Source organism: Schistocerca cancellata, chromosome 2 (assembly GCF_023864275.1).
Source record: "Schistocerca cancellata isolate TAMUIC-IGC-003103 chromosome 2, iqSchCanc2.1, whole genome shotgun sequence".
Classification (NCBI taxonomy): Eukaryota; Metazoa; Arthropoda; class Insecta; order Orthoptera; family Acrididae; genus Schistocerca; species Schistocerca cancellata.
Window position 1 is genome coordinate 729713774 of NC_064627.1, and position 14335 is coordinate 729728108.

At 37.2% G+C, this 14335-nt stretch overlaps 1 protein-coding gene across 1 annotated transcript in view; it reads left to right on the plus strand.

Moving 5' to 3' along the window:
• Positions 1–4012: 4012 nt before the first annotated feature.
• Positions 4013–14335, plus strand: part of LOC126162531 (probable tRNA (guanine(26)-N(2))-dimethyltransferase) — an 82638-nt gene continuing 72315 nt past the window's right edge. The window contains exons 1-2 of the mRNA XM_049919103.1: positions 4013–4480; positions 4555–4642. Of these exons, the coding sequence (XP_049775060.1) occupies positions 4254–4480; positions 4555–4642 (315 nt within the window). The 5' untranslated portion in view covers positions 4013–4253. The remainder of the gene's footprint in view (positions 4481–4554; positions 4643–14335) is intronic.

Here is a 14335-nt window from a genome sequence, read left to right on the forward strand (position 1 = left end):
TTGAGGTGACATAGACCATTACCTATTAAAACTTTGATATATATTATCAAAACTACTTATTTTTACAGGTGGTTTTAATGTTTTAACTTACATTTTCTGTTATGTATTTTATTATTGACTCATATTTAAAGCTTACACAATTGTACATATAATAAGGCATTAATGTTAACTCATTGTAACTGGTTCTTTATATGTGTTTTGTCTCTGAAGATGGCAACACAGTGAACAAAATCGCGATTTGCTATAAAATTTATATGAAACTTGAAAAAGTGATTTAGGTTTTACAATATGTGGACAGAGAAAAGTTCAACATTGTGTGTGAAGAAATATCTAAATAATTGATGAAGCAATTATCATTAATGTCCCTTTTTACAGTGGAAAAGTCAGCACTACTGAAGGAGAGAACTACAAGGCTAATTCACACTGGTGATCATGTCACATCACATCATGGCACTATCACACCTGGGTGTATTCTTATTGTGCATCATGTGTTATGTCACATCAACTTTCTTATCCCAGTGCTGAATGGTGACAGTGAGTATACAAGCTACAGTTTGTGTTACAAAGAGTCAGAGTCTCATTTCAGAAGTGAGGAACTAATAGTTACAAAGTAATTTAATGACTACAGCAAACTTTATAATGAATTTTCATGATGAATCTTGCGTGGCAGAGTACTGAGCAAAAATGTATATATATAAAAACATCAAACAATATTTATAAGGGAATAAGTAGAGCTGCTTACTTTATCCATTATAGTTTTGCTTGCATAACTAGTAATGTTTTAAACAACTGTATTTTTCTCCTTTTCACTTGAGATATTACTTAACGAAAATTGTTTCACCAATTTATGTTATTATGTGTTCTGTTATTGTAAAACCTAAATAAGGTTTCACTTTTGACTTTCATATATCTGACGCACTTGTGGAAGAACAGGCAATGGGGAAAAATCGAAATTATCATGAAACATTTGAAATTTGCCACAAAAACAAAGCACAATAATAAAATTAAGATTAATATAGTTAGTTACAAGTTCCATACATCATTTGAACGATTCTTTTATCGAAATGATGTGGAATGAGTTAGCTTACAGGGTATTTACACGTGATTAGTGTTAACATTAATGAACAAATAATTATTTTTAGTTCTTGCAACAGTTTTTTATGGCTACCAGTTCTTAAGTAGAAATTCATCAGTGAAATTGAAGGAGTTACCCAGAAGATAAAAATGTTTAATTAGATTTAAAACTTGCCCCTCCTGTCAGATATTTTATGTTATTAGGCAAATGATAAAAAAATTTTTGCTGGACATTGGACTCCTTTCTGAACCACTGACAGCTTTAACAATATGTAGTCAAGATCATTTTTCCCTATAGTGTTGCAGGTATGTACATCAATATTATTCTCAAATTATGGTAGAGTATTAATGACGAATTTCAATAGCGAACATATGTATTGTGATGGTACACTTAAAATATCTAACTTTTTGAAGATGTACCTACAAGATGTCCACTGGTAAAAGCCAAATATTACGCTTACTGTTCGCTTTTGTGCAATCGGTACTTTCTTTCTAAATCATGAGTCATCCCAGAAACTTATTCCTTATAATATTATTGGGTGAAAATGTGCAAAATATGTTGTTTCCAAATTAGCAGCTGTACAATGAGCAAAAGTAGCTGAACTTAATTGCCGAAAAGCTCAGTAATATGATTCTTCCAGTTAGAGTTTTCATCACAAAAATGAACACCAAAAATTTGAAACATTCCACTCTGTTTACTGTCTCCTGCTCATGTGTTCCATCAATTGCTGATATGACTCTGTTTGTTGTACAGAACTGCATGTAATGTGTTTTTTCAAAATTTAGGGAGAGTCAATATTCAGAAAGTCACTTCATAATTATTTGGAAAATATCATTTACCTACTCTTCTGCTGCTTTCTCTCTAATGGGATTTATTACAACACTAGTATCATCTGCAGAAAGTACCATGTTTGCTTTTTGAATATTAAATAGAAGGCCATTCACGTAAACAAGAAACAGGAGTGGCCCCAAAATTGAGCCCTGTGGGCCCTAGTCACCAAAATTTTATACTTTTTCCGACATTATCTTAATTTTTCAGCACAACTTTTTGCATTCTGTTTGTTAAGTATGATTCAAACCAGCTGTGTGTTAAGCCCATAATCCCATAAAACTTGAATATTTCTAAGAGTGTATCACAATCTACAGAATCGAAGGCCTGAGAGAGATCACAAAAAGTACCAACTGGCAATATACTATTATTTAAGGGTTATGATACTTGATGATGTATATAAATACCATTCTCATTCGAGCAACCATTTGGGAATCCAAGCTGTGATATGCTAAGTAAACTGATTCCACTTAAGTATGCGACTACTCTTGAGTATATTACTTTTTCGAATATTTTGGAAAAAGGTGTCAGTAAGGAAACTGGACCATAATTGTTTAATTTTGTCACCTTTCTTATGAAGTGTTTTAATCAAGTCTGTAAAAATTCTCTGTGCCAGTGATGCACTGTATATATCACTAAGGACATAACACAATAAGTCCGAAACATTTTTCATAATCCTTTTTGAAATTCCATCAATCCCATATGAGCTTTTGTTTTTTAGATTTTTGATAATTGTATTAATTTCAGTGGAGGATGTTGGAGCTACTTCTAGTTCCATAAAGATTTGTGGAAGGCATGCAATGAGCTCATTTATCTTTTACTTCAACACTTTTTATGTACTGATGAAGCAAGTTAATTTTACTTTCGTTGAAACTGTTACAAGTATTATCCTCTTGTGGCTCCCCCAGTTAGACGTGCAGTCTAATGCACTGCTTTCCAGGTGGGAAGGCGTGCCGATCCCTGACATGAATCCCCCCAGCAGATTAGTGTCGAGATCCTGTGTTCTGGACCAGTCCATGGATGGTTTTTAAGGCGGCTTTCCATCTGCCTCAGCAAATGTTAGCTAGTTACCCTTATTCCACCTCAGTTACACTACGTCGCTGCTGTGCAAACACTTTCTCCACGTATGCATATACCATAATTACTCTACCACACAACCATTGGGGTTACACTCATCTGGTGTGAGACATTCCTTAGGAGGGGGGGAGGGGTGGCCTCTGGGGGCTAAACCACACAATAATACTGGGTTCGTTGTGGGGCGGCGGTGGGGTGAGTGGTCTGCTTTAACCTGTTGTGGGGTTGTGTACTGGTGCGGGCTATGGTGGGTTCAAAGCCTCCCTGTCGTTTCCAGGTCCCCTGTTCCATACAATACAATACAATTATCTTCTTGTACTACTGTCAATTATTTCAGTAATCTCTGTCTGTAACCTGACTCTAATCTAAACAATGTTCTCTTTCATTCCAGTAATCACAGGGATTGTGTCTAGTGTGGTTGTCACCCCACCCCTCTGCACTTATGGCAATGTGCTATTTCCTTCATCCTCCTATTCAGATGCAGGCCATGATTAGTGTAACTTCATCTACCAGTCTCAGCAACTGATACTAGACAGGTATGATACTTTGTTTCAGACAAAAGCGATTTGCTCAGCTTTTTATTACACAGCTAACAGCCGTGTTAACTTTGGAAGATACAAAAGCACAAACTCTAGACAATAAATTGAAAGAGCGTGGCGAAAAAAGGTTAACTTCCGATGTTAACAGACATGGATACCGTCAGAACTTTCTTCCAGAGAAGCTTTGGTGTAATGTGGCAGCCTGTTGACGGCCTGTGTGAATGCTGCCAATTGAAATACATTGTAGAATGTTTAGACGTGACATGACACGATGGCCAGTGTAAACTGGCGTTAATTGTATTTGACGTTATTTCGTACTTAGAAAGAATCGAAACAAAGTGAATGAGGTAAACGAGAGATATGTAGCTCCTCATAAATGTTGTTTGATATATGTTTCTTGACATTTTCCTGGCCATAAGAACATTCTGTTATCTTTCGGGAGTGTGTCGGCTGGTAGCGATTGAACCATCTTTGAGGTAAGCCGGTGAAAGAAGTGAAACTACTTTGCGCATTACTGAAGACAATACACAAAAATCATTTTTCCGTACCTATAGATTGTATTCGTCTTGAAGAGAAAACACAAAAATCGTTTCATCGTTTTTGTAATTGTCTTCGTTTTGCGTTTTACATCTTTGGGTGTTGGTTGGTCGTGAACATCTTTGAATTTGTTTACAGTGGGATGGACATGTGGCATTGTTGTTGTTTTGATGTCAAGCATTTCGATCAGATAGACTTTTATGACACAAAGACTCCCGGTATTTATACAACTGCGTCGATTAGTAGCGTCAACCCTGAAGCGTAATACACTCGATGTGAGAACGATTATGGCTAGTACATGTGTAGAACCGAACACGGAAGCAAAAGAAAATATTGTAACTATAGAAGAAGGGCAGGCAAAAGTTATTATTGAGTCAACAAACAACGTATTTTATAATCCGGTTCAGCAGTTTAATAGGGATATAAGGTATCACATTGTAGTCTTTGTCGTGTAATGTGACAGTGTCGCCGTAAGTACTATTTTTAAATTTTTATTTTCAGTACTGCTGTTCTAACCTTACTTGCAAATGAAAGGGTGGAAAAGCAGGGTCCACAAGAAAGTCAGCCACAAGCGGGAATCAGATACGAGGTTGGTAATACCTACCTGATTTGAAGGTGTAAATATGTGCATTCATCCAGTTACAAATCATTCATTGTTATTTGAGAAATATTCGTGGATATAGACCATGTCGAGCAATAATTAATGTACGGAACGGGTAATAGAAATTGTTATCGTATGTTGTTTATTTCAATATGTTTTATTTTTGTCTTATATTCAGTTCATCATTAACTCATGTTATTGACGGATCATGAAATAACTGTTCAGTTGTCAGTCATTCTGTAGTCTTGTGAATTTTATTTTTTCTTCTGGCAATTAATGGCACTTTCGCAACTGTCAGTAGCCTACTTTCTGTGTGTGAAAAGTTCAAATGTTAATCCTTAATCATTGCAGTACATTCATAAAAATGGCGTTTGCTCAAGAGTAACGTTTTGGATTAAAGTTGCTTTCAGTAAGCAGAGATTTTGTCTTTTACACTAAATTACTTTAGATTCAGTTTTTGTTCCATAGACCCAAAAAATGAGATCATCCTCATGAGTGTGTTAACAAACCCATATCGAAGATTAATGCAGAAACTTTCCAGTACACAACAAAAACTTTCAGCCTTATGTTGATTAATAAATTTGTGACTGAGACTATTTTTGTAATGACTTACAACAATAAGACACAAATGATTGTTAGGATACAGATCAGGATATCTGTATGCTGACAACCATACCAGCATCATTTCTGTTGTGTATTGGAAAGTTTCTATACGTGTTATGTTCAGAAACAAAGGTGGGATGTGTTAGGGGGACTTAAATCATATAAATGATGTTGTGATAATTCAAGATAGAGTAGAAGCACATATTGTACAAGGCGGTTGACATTGTCATGTCTTTGGCTGTATTTTATTTTAATATCAAGGTCACGACTTCTTAAAGCAGGTACTAACGTATTCTTAACTTATATAAGAAATAAAAATCAGTTTAATAAAATGATAAAATATGAATATCTGTTGTGAGAATAATTATAATTCAATAATAGGCTCTAGTAAGAATTAAACATGCAGCATTAACAGGTTATTCGATTACATATAATATTTTAATGAACAGGAAAAGGCAAAGTTATTGGTCATGGCCTGTGAGCAGGCATAGACCTTGATGTGTTCATAAAGTGATCAAATAAATTATGAATAATGAGCCGTAGGTGTAAAACAAATCATAGGGTCAGAGATAGAAATATGCTCAGTGAAACACTTGGAAGGTCAATAGTGGAGCCTTCAGTTATTTCTGTAGCAGAATCTTACAAAAATGTGTCTCACAGAATCCAGAGAAATTATGGTCATATGCAAAGGTTGTTGCTGGCACCTAAGTTAGTGTGCAGACATTCATAGACAACACAGGACCTGGGATTCAGGGTAGCAAAGCAGAAGCTGAAGCACTTTATACCATTTCTAAATGTTTGTTTACAAAGGGAAATACCGGACTTCTGCCCCAGTTTCATTCGCATATTTCTGCAAAGGTGAGTGACATAGCTGTTAGTGTCAGTAGGGTTGAGAAACAGCTGAAAATGAATAAGTCTTAAAGGCCTAATGGAAATTCTTTCCATGTTCTGTATAGAATTTATGATTTAACTATAATACACCATACATGGACCAAACATGTATTTGTGCCCAGCATTTGGAAGAAAGCTCAGATCTCACTTGTCTACATGAATAATAGCAGAAGTGATGGACGAAACTAGCATCCAGTATCATTGACATCCATCTGTTGCGTAATCTTAGAACATGTTTTGAGCTCAAACATAATTCTTCTAGATAAGCTTAAGTATTGTGGTATGAATAGGACAGTGCACAAATGGTTTAATTCATACTTAACTGGAAGAATGCAGAAGGCTGAAATTAACAGTACAGATAGTCTACAAAAACCAGCAGAGTCCTCTAACTGGGGAGGTATCAAGAATGGTGTTCAGTCTTGGGTCCCTTATTGTTCTTAATGTATATTAACGACTTGCCCCTCTACAGTCATGAATATGCGAAGTTAGTTCTTTTTGCTGATGATACAAGTATAGTAATCACACCCAGGAAGCAAGAATCAGCTGAGAAAATTAAAAAAAAAGTCTTTCAGAAAATTATTAAGTGGTTCCCTGCAAATGGACTCTCACTAAATTTTGAGAAAACACAGTTTATACAATTCTGTACAGTAAATGGCATAACACCATTGATAAATACAGACTGTGAATGAAAGTCTGTTGCTAAGGTAGAATACTCCAAGTTTCTGGGTGTGTGCATTGATGAGAAATTGAATTGAAAGAAACACATTGATGATCTGCTGAAAATGTTAGGTTCAGCTACATATGCTATTAGGGTTATTGCAAATTTTGGTGATAAACACATCAGTAAATTAGCCTACTATGCCTATTTTCATTCACTGCTTTCATATGGCATTGTATTTTGGGACAATTCATCATTAAAGGAGAAAGTATTCATTGCACAAATGCACGTAATCAGAATAATAGCTGGAGCCCACCCAAGATCACCTTGCAGACATTTATTTAAGGAACTCAGGATATTCACAGTATATATATATATATATATATATATATATATATATATATATATATATATATTATTACGAAGATCATTTTTCCCTACATAGATTGGGATCTGTAAAATATTTTCACATATATATATATAAAGAGACTTACCAAACAAAAGCGCTGGCAGGTCGATAGACACACAAACATACACACAAAATTCTAGCTTTCGCAACCAACGGTTGCCTCGTCAGGAAAGAAGGAAGGAGAGGGAAAGACAAAAGGATTTGGGTTTTAAGGGAGAGGGTAAGGAGTCATTCCAATCCCGGGAGCGGAAAGACTTACCTTAGGGGGAAAAAAGGACAGGTATACACTCGCACACACACACATATCCATCCGCATATACACAGACACAAGCAGACATTTGTAAACGCAAAGAGTTTGGGCTAAAAGGTTACTGGTTCCCTATGAGAACTGAAGCAAATACACAAAATAAGATTTTTATTGAGGCAACACAAAAACCTTTGGTAAAAATTGCTAGTTTCCTAAAACATTTTGAAGTTAATTATATTTGTTAGAAAACCTGAAATCAGATTTAATTCACGATAAATGTAGATAATATATAGGGCTACTTCTCCTTAAGGAAAAAGTAGATGTAACACATTTATTACGAAGATCATTTTTCCCTACATAGATTGGGATCTGTAAAATATTTTCACATTCAGGGGAGAAAGTTTGTGATTGAAATTTTGTGAAAAGATCTCACCACAATCGAAAATGCCTTTGTTTTTATGACAGACACTCCATCTTGCTTGCCATATCCATGACATCTATCCCCTTTTCATCATAATACAAAATGAACTGCCCTTCTTTGGACTTTTTCAGTGCCCTTTGTCAAACCTATCTGGTAAGTATCCCATACTGCACAGCAGTACTCTAGCAGAAGATGGACAAGGTTAGTGTAGGCAGACTCCTTAGTAGTCCAATTGCATCTTCTAAGTGTTCTGCCAAAAAACACAGTCTTGTTTTGCTTTTCCTATCACATTATATATGTAATCATTCCAACGTAAGTTGTTCGTGATTGTAATTTTTAGTTTTTAGTTGAACTGGTAGCCTTGGTAGATTTTTGTGATTTGTTGTGGAACCAAAATGTAACAGATTTCGTTCAGTAGTCTTGTGGATGGCCGCACACTTTTCCATATTCCACTCTCTGCACCACAGAGATACTGTGACACCCATCATAGAATATTGCTCAGCTGTGTGAGATCTATGCAAAAATTGTTCTAACTTATTGAATGTATACATACAAGGATTACATGAATGGGGGACATGTTCGTTTGACTCATCCATCTATTCACAAACAATGATAGATGCAGAACCACACATTTATGAAATTTTCCTTCGGTAATGGCAGGATGTGACTACTGTTTTAAATAGGAAGCACTATTCTAATGGTCTGTGAAATTGTATGTATTTGGTTACCCGTCAGCTTTTGATTTTTTAGGTAATTGTGAGATGACAACTGAATGTTACAGGCACTTTTTTGTGTTCCTCAGAAATGTTTACATTTAGCAAAAAGTGAAAGGTGAGATTTCTTGTATCAGAAAATCACCTGTATGATGTAGATTTTGATGTAGTATATTCTTTTAAGGAAAGCAGAAAGATGACCCTGTTGGAAATTATTCCTTATAAAATTCTCTGATAAATAAATACTATGATCTCCTTATGAGCTTTAAATGAGTAACATAAATGTATTTTTTCAGTTTATTTCTTTTGGTACTCTAATATTAAATCTACTTTTTGGGGTAAGCAGCAAAATAGTTTTTTATGCTGGTATGTAATATTCCTTTTTAATTTTCTGTATTTGAGTACCACAGTATTTAAACATTGAAGCAAATGCTGATCAACTACAGACTTTAGTGTGTCCCTACACATAAATATTCCAAACATTTGGTTATGAGAAGTGGTGTAAACTCAGGGCAGCCAGATTTTTATGCATTAAATAATGCTATTCCTTGCTTTGTGTAGTTTTGAAATATCTACTTATAAATTGGACACCAAAAAAGTTTATTTGTGTGAGGTCAATATTACACACAACCTACATCATCACACAGTGTCCAGAACACATTAGCGGTAGCATCAATTTCATCATTCAGATACCCGAGTCTGTTGTAACACTCAAAATAACTTAACTACCACAATACCAAAGGAGAAAAACAGTCACTGTCCTCATGAGGCACAGTGCTACCTATGGATTAGTTACAAATTCTGGATAATGATCGATAAAATTACTGATCCAACAACTTTCATTGAGACATATCTCCAAACCCATTCAAAAAGTTATTTACTTCAATATTAACTACTGAGTACAATTTTTTTTCTGCAACATAGTACAAGGTGCACAACTTTGCTTCCGCCGTTTTTCCCCAACATTTGAGGCTTTAATGAGACAAATTGGTTTCACATGTATCATTCAAAGTATTTTCCATTGCTGGCCACTACTTTCTCCCATCTTTCGGGCAGTGTAAAAATCCCGCATTGAAAAAATTGTTCATCTTTTGAAGCGATCCATGAATCGATCCAATTTGTGACTTCTTCATGAGATCGGAAGTGTTGGTTAGCCAGGCCATGCACCATTGATCTAAACAGGGGATAGTCAGAGGGAGCAATGTCTGGAGAATGTGGTGGGTGGGGTAGGACTTCCCATTTTACGTTTCCAAGTACGTTTTGACCTCTTTTGCAATGTGGGGTCAAGTGTGGTCATGCAGCAAAATCACTTTATCGTGCCTCTCACTGTATTGTGGCTGTTTGTCTTTTAAAGCTCTGCTGAAATGCATTAATTGCATTCAATGACAAGCACCTGTGATTGTTTCACTTGGTTTTAACACGTCATAGTATACGACGCCGAGCTGGTCCCACCAAACACAGAGCATGATTTTGGAGCCATGAATATTCGGTTTGGCCTTCGACGTGGAAGCATGACCGGGATATGCCCATAATTTTTTGTGTTTAGGGTTATCGTAATGAACCCATTTTTCGTCCCCGATCACAATGCGATGCAGAAATCCCTTCCGTTTTTGCCTCTGAAGCAACTGTTCACAAACACACAAACACTGTTCAACGTCTCTTGGTTTCAGCTCACATGGGACCCAAGTTCCTTCTTTCTGAATCATGCCCATAGCCTTGAGATGTTTTGAAATGACTTGTGTCACTCCCACTAATCGTGCCACTTCTTCTTGAGTTTGATGCAAGTCTTCACTTAGCAATGTCTCCAATTCTGCATCTTCGAAAACATTCTCTCTTCTACCACTATGCCAGTCTATGACGTTAAAATCACAGTTCTTGAAGCGTTGAAACCACTTACGACATGTTCTTTCACTAATAGTGTCCTTGCCATACGTAATTGAGAGTATTCGATGAGACTCAGCCACTGTTTTCTCCATATTGAAACAAAACAGTAACACCTCCCACAAATGACGAGAATTAGGCTCGTAAACTGACATTTTCAATCAAGGACAACTTTATGATGCAGACAGAAATCGACTAATGTTTGAATGAGGTTATGTTGACAAAGGTCCAAGCTAACTGCCTGACGTCTGCAATCTGTTTCTTTCGACCGCTACTTACCGTTGTCGTTACCTATTGGCAAACGGCGGAAGAAAAGTTGTACACCTTGTGTTTCATTACACAAATCAAATGTTACTGTTGTAATGTTTTTGTCTCTTCTCTCCCAATCTTGGAGAAACTGAAAATGATATTAATCAGACTTCAACTACTGAAAACATCAAGATGTACCAATTTTACTCTAAAGGCAATGCTTTCCTGTTGCTAATTAGGTTACCATAGTCTTCTGATTAATACACTCAGTCAACTCCAGACCCAAAATTCTACTGCCCTAAAAAGAAAACCATTATGATCCTGAGAATGAAGTACCTGAAAGCAAAGGAACGGCATTATACAAGGGCTGTTCAATAAAGAATGATCATAATTTTTTTTATGGTCATAATTTCTTACGCTAAAATTTAATCGTATGATATTCTGTTAGCTTAAATGTGCAACAAACACAGCGTGGTAGTTTCATTGTTGGGACTCCTGGTTCCCACCTGTGAGAGGCAGGCAAGGTCACCCATGTTCAGTATTGCATACTGCTACAATGGAGGTAGCAGGCGAGGAACAATATGTGGCTTTGAAATTCTGCTTTTGTCTCAACAGATCTTCAGCTGAGGCCTATACAGTGTTACAGGAGGCTTATGGAGAGTCTGTTCTTCCCTACAGCACAGCTCGAAGGTGCTTTAAATTATTTAAAGAGGGGAGACAATCAATTTCAAAGGAAGGTGGACCCGGTGCTCCAGTTACTGCTCTTATGGAAGAAAACATGAACACTGCAGCTGTCATTGTGTGAGAGGATCGGCGAATTACCTTAAGATGACTTCCCACTTTCTGAAATACTGAACATTTCAATGGGTGCCACCCAAACGTTAGTGACAGAAAAATTACACATGACATTTGTTTCTGCACAATGAATTCCAAAACTGTTGATTCCCGAACAAAAGGTCATTCACATAATAGGTCTGCATGCTGTTAAAGTTGACGTTAGAGGAAGATCCTGAGTTTCTTTCAAATGTAATCACTGCTGATAAAACTTGGCTACATCATTTTGACTCTGAAAGCAGACAGCAAAGCTCAGGGTGAAAATCTCCTTCATCACCAACCCCCCAAAAAGCTAAACTGGTTTGTTCTGCTGGGAAAGTTATGGTCATCTCAAGTCCATATCAGGTGCAAAAGACCACATTTCCGTGAAGCAGGCTGGATGCTGCACCACGATAATGCGTGACCTCATATTGCCAATGTTGTTGCTGAATATCTTGCAAAAATCAACGTGAAGTGCATCCCTCACCCTCCCTGTGGTTTGGATTTAGCCCCATGTCACTTTTTTCTACTCCCTAACATGAAGAAACGCCTTCATGGGAGGCATTAGCAATCATCAGAAGCAGTGGTGAAAGCTGTGGAGATGATTTTGAAAGAACTCTCAAACAATGGTTTCCAGCATGTATTTGAAGACTGGCAGAAACTCTGGGACAAGTGTATTGCATACATGGGAGACTGCTTTGAGAAGGATCATCAAAATTATGAGGATGAGTAAAGGTTGTTGTTGTTGTTGTTGTGGTCTTCAATCCTGAGACTGGTTTGATGCAGCTCTCCATGCTACTCTATCCTGTGCAAGCTTCTTCATCTCCCAGTACCTACTGCAACCTACATCCTTCTGAATCTGCTTAGTGTATTGATCTCTTGGTCTCCCTCTACGATTTTTACCCTCCACGCTGCCCTCCAATGCTAAAATTGTGATCCCTCGACGCCTCAGAACATGTCCTACCAACCGATCCCTTCTTCTAGTCAAGTTGTGCCACAAACTTCTCTTCTCCCCAATCCTATTCAATACCTCCTCATTAGTTACGTGATCTACCCACCTTATCTTCAGCATTCTTCTGTAGCACCACATTTCGAAAGCTTCTATTCTCTTCTTGTCCAAACTAGTTATCGTCCATGTCTCACTTCCATACATGGCTACACTCCATACAAATACTTTCAGAAACGACTTCCTGACACCTAAATCTATATTCGATGTTAACAAATTTCTCTTCTTGAGAAACGCTTTCCTTGCCATTGCCAGTCTACATTTTATATCCTCTCTACTTCGACCATCATCGGTTATTTTACTCCCTAAATAGCAAAACTCCTTTACTACTTTAAGTGTCTCATTTCCTAATCTAATTCCCTCAGCATCACCTGACTTAATTTGACTACATTCCATTATCCTCGTTTTGCTTTTGTTGATGTTCATCTTATATCCTCCTTTCAAGACACTGTCCATTCCGTTCAACTGCTCTTCCAAGTCCTTTGCTGTCTCTGACAGAATTACAATGTCATCGGCAAACCTCAAAGTTTTTACTTCTTCTCCATGAATTTTAATACCTACTCCGAATTTTTCTTTTGTTTCCTTTACTGCTTGCTCAATATACAGATTGAATAACATCGGGGAGAGGCTACAACCCTGTCTCACTCCTTTCCCAACCACTGCTTCCCTTTCATGCCCCTCGACTCTTATAACTGCCATCTGGTTTCTGTACAAATTGTAAATAGCCTTTCGCTCCCTATATTTTACCCCTGCCACCTTCAGAATTTGAAAGAGAGTATTCCAGTCAATATTGTCAAAAGCTTTCTCTAAGTCTACAAATGCTAGAAACGTAGGTTTGCCTTTTCTTAATCTTTCTTCCAAGATAAGTCGTAAGGTCAGTATTGCCTCACGTGTTCCAACATTTCTACGGAATCCAAACTGATCTTCCCCGAGGTCGGCTTCTACCAGTTTTTCCATTCGTCTGTAAAGAATTCGCGTTAGTATTTTGCAGCTGTGACTTATTAAACTGATTGTTCGGTAATTTTCACATCTGTCAACACCTGCTTTCTTTGGGATTGGAATTATTATATTCTTCTTGAAGTCTGAGGGTATTTCGCCTGTCTCATACATCGTGCTCACCAGATGGTAGAGTTTTGTCATGACTGGCTCTCCCGAGGCCATCAGTAGTTCTAATGGAATGTTGTCTACTCCCGGGGCCTTGTTTTGACTCAGGTCTTTCAGTGCTCTGTCAAACTCTGCACGCAGTATCTTATCTCCCATTTCATCTTCATCTACATCCTCTTCCATTTCCATAATATTGTCCTCAAGTACATCGCCCTTGTATAAACCCTCTATATACTCCTTCCACCTTTCTGCTTTCCCTTCTTTGCTTAAAACTGGGTTGCCATCTGAGCTCTTGATATTCATACAAGTGGTTCTCTTCTCTCCAAAGGTCTCTTTAATTTTCCTGTAGGCAGTATCTATCTTACCCCTAGTGAGACAAGCCTCTACATCCTTACATTTGTCCTCTAGCCATCCCTGCTTAGCCATTTTGCACTTCCTGTCGATCTCATTTTTGAGACGTTTGTATTCCTTTTTGCCTACTTCATTTACTGCATTTTTATATTTTCTCCTTTCATCAATTAAATTCAATATTTCTTCTGTTACCCAAGGATTTCTACTAGCCCTCGTCTTTTTACCTACTTGATCCTCTGCTGCCTTCACTACTTCATCCCTCAGAGTTACCCATTCTTCTTCTACTGTATTTCTTTCCCCCATTCCTGTCAATTGTTCCCTAATGCTCTCCCTGA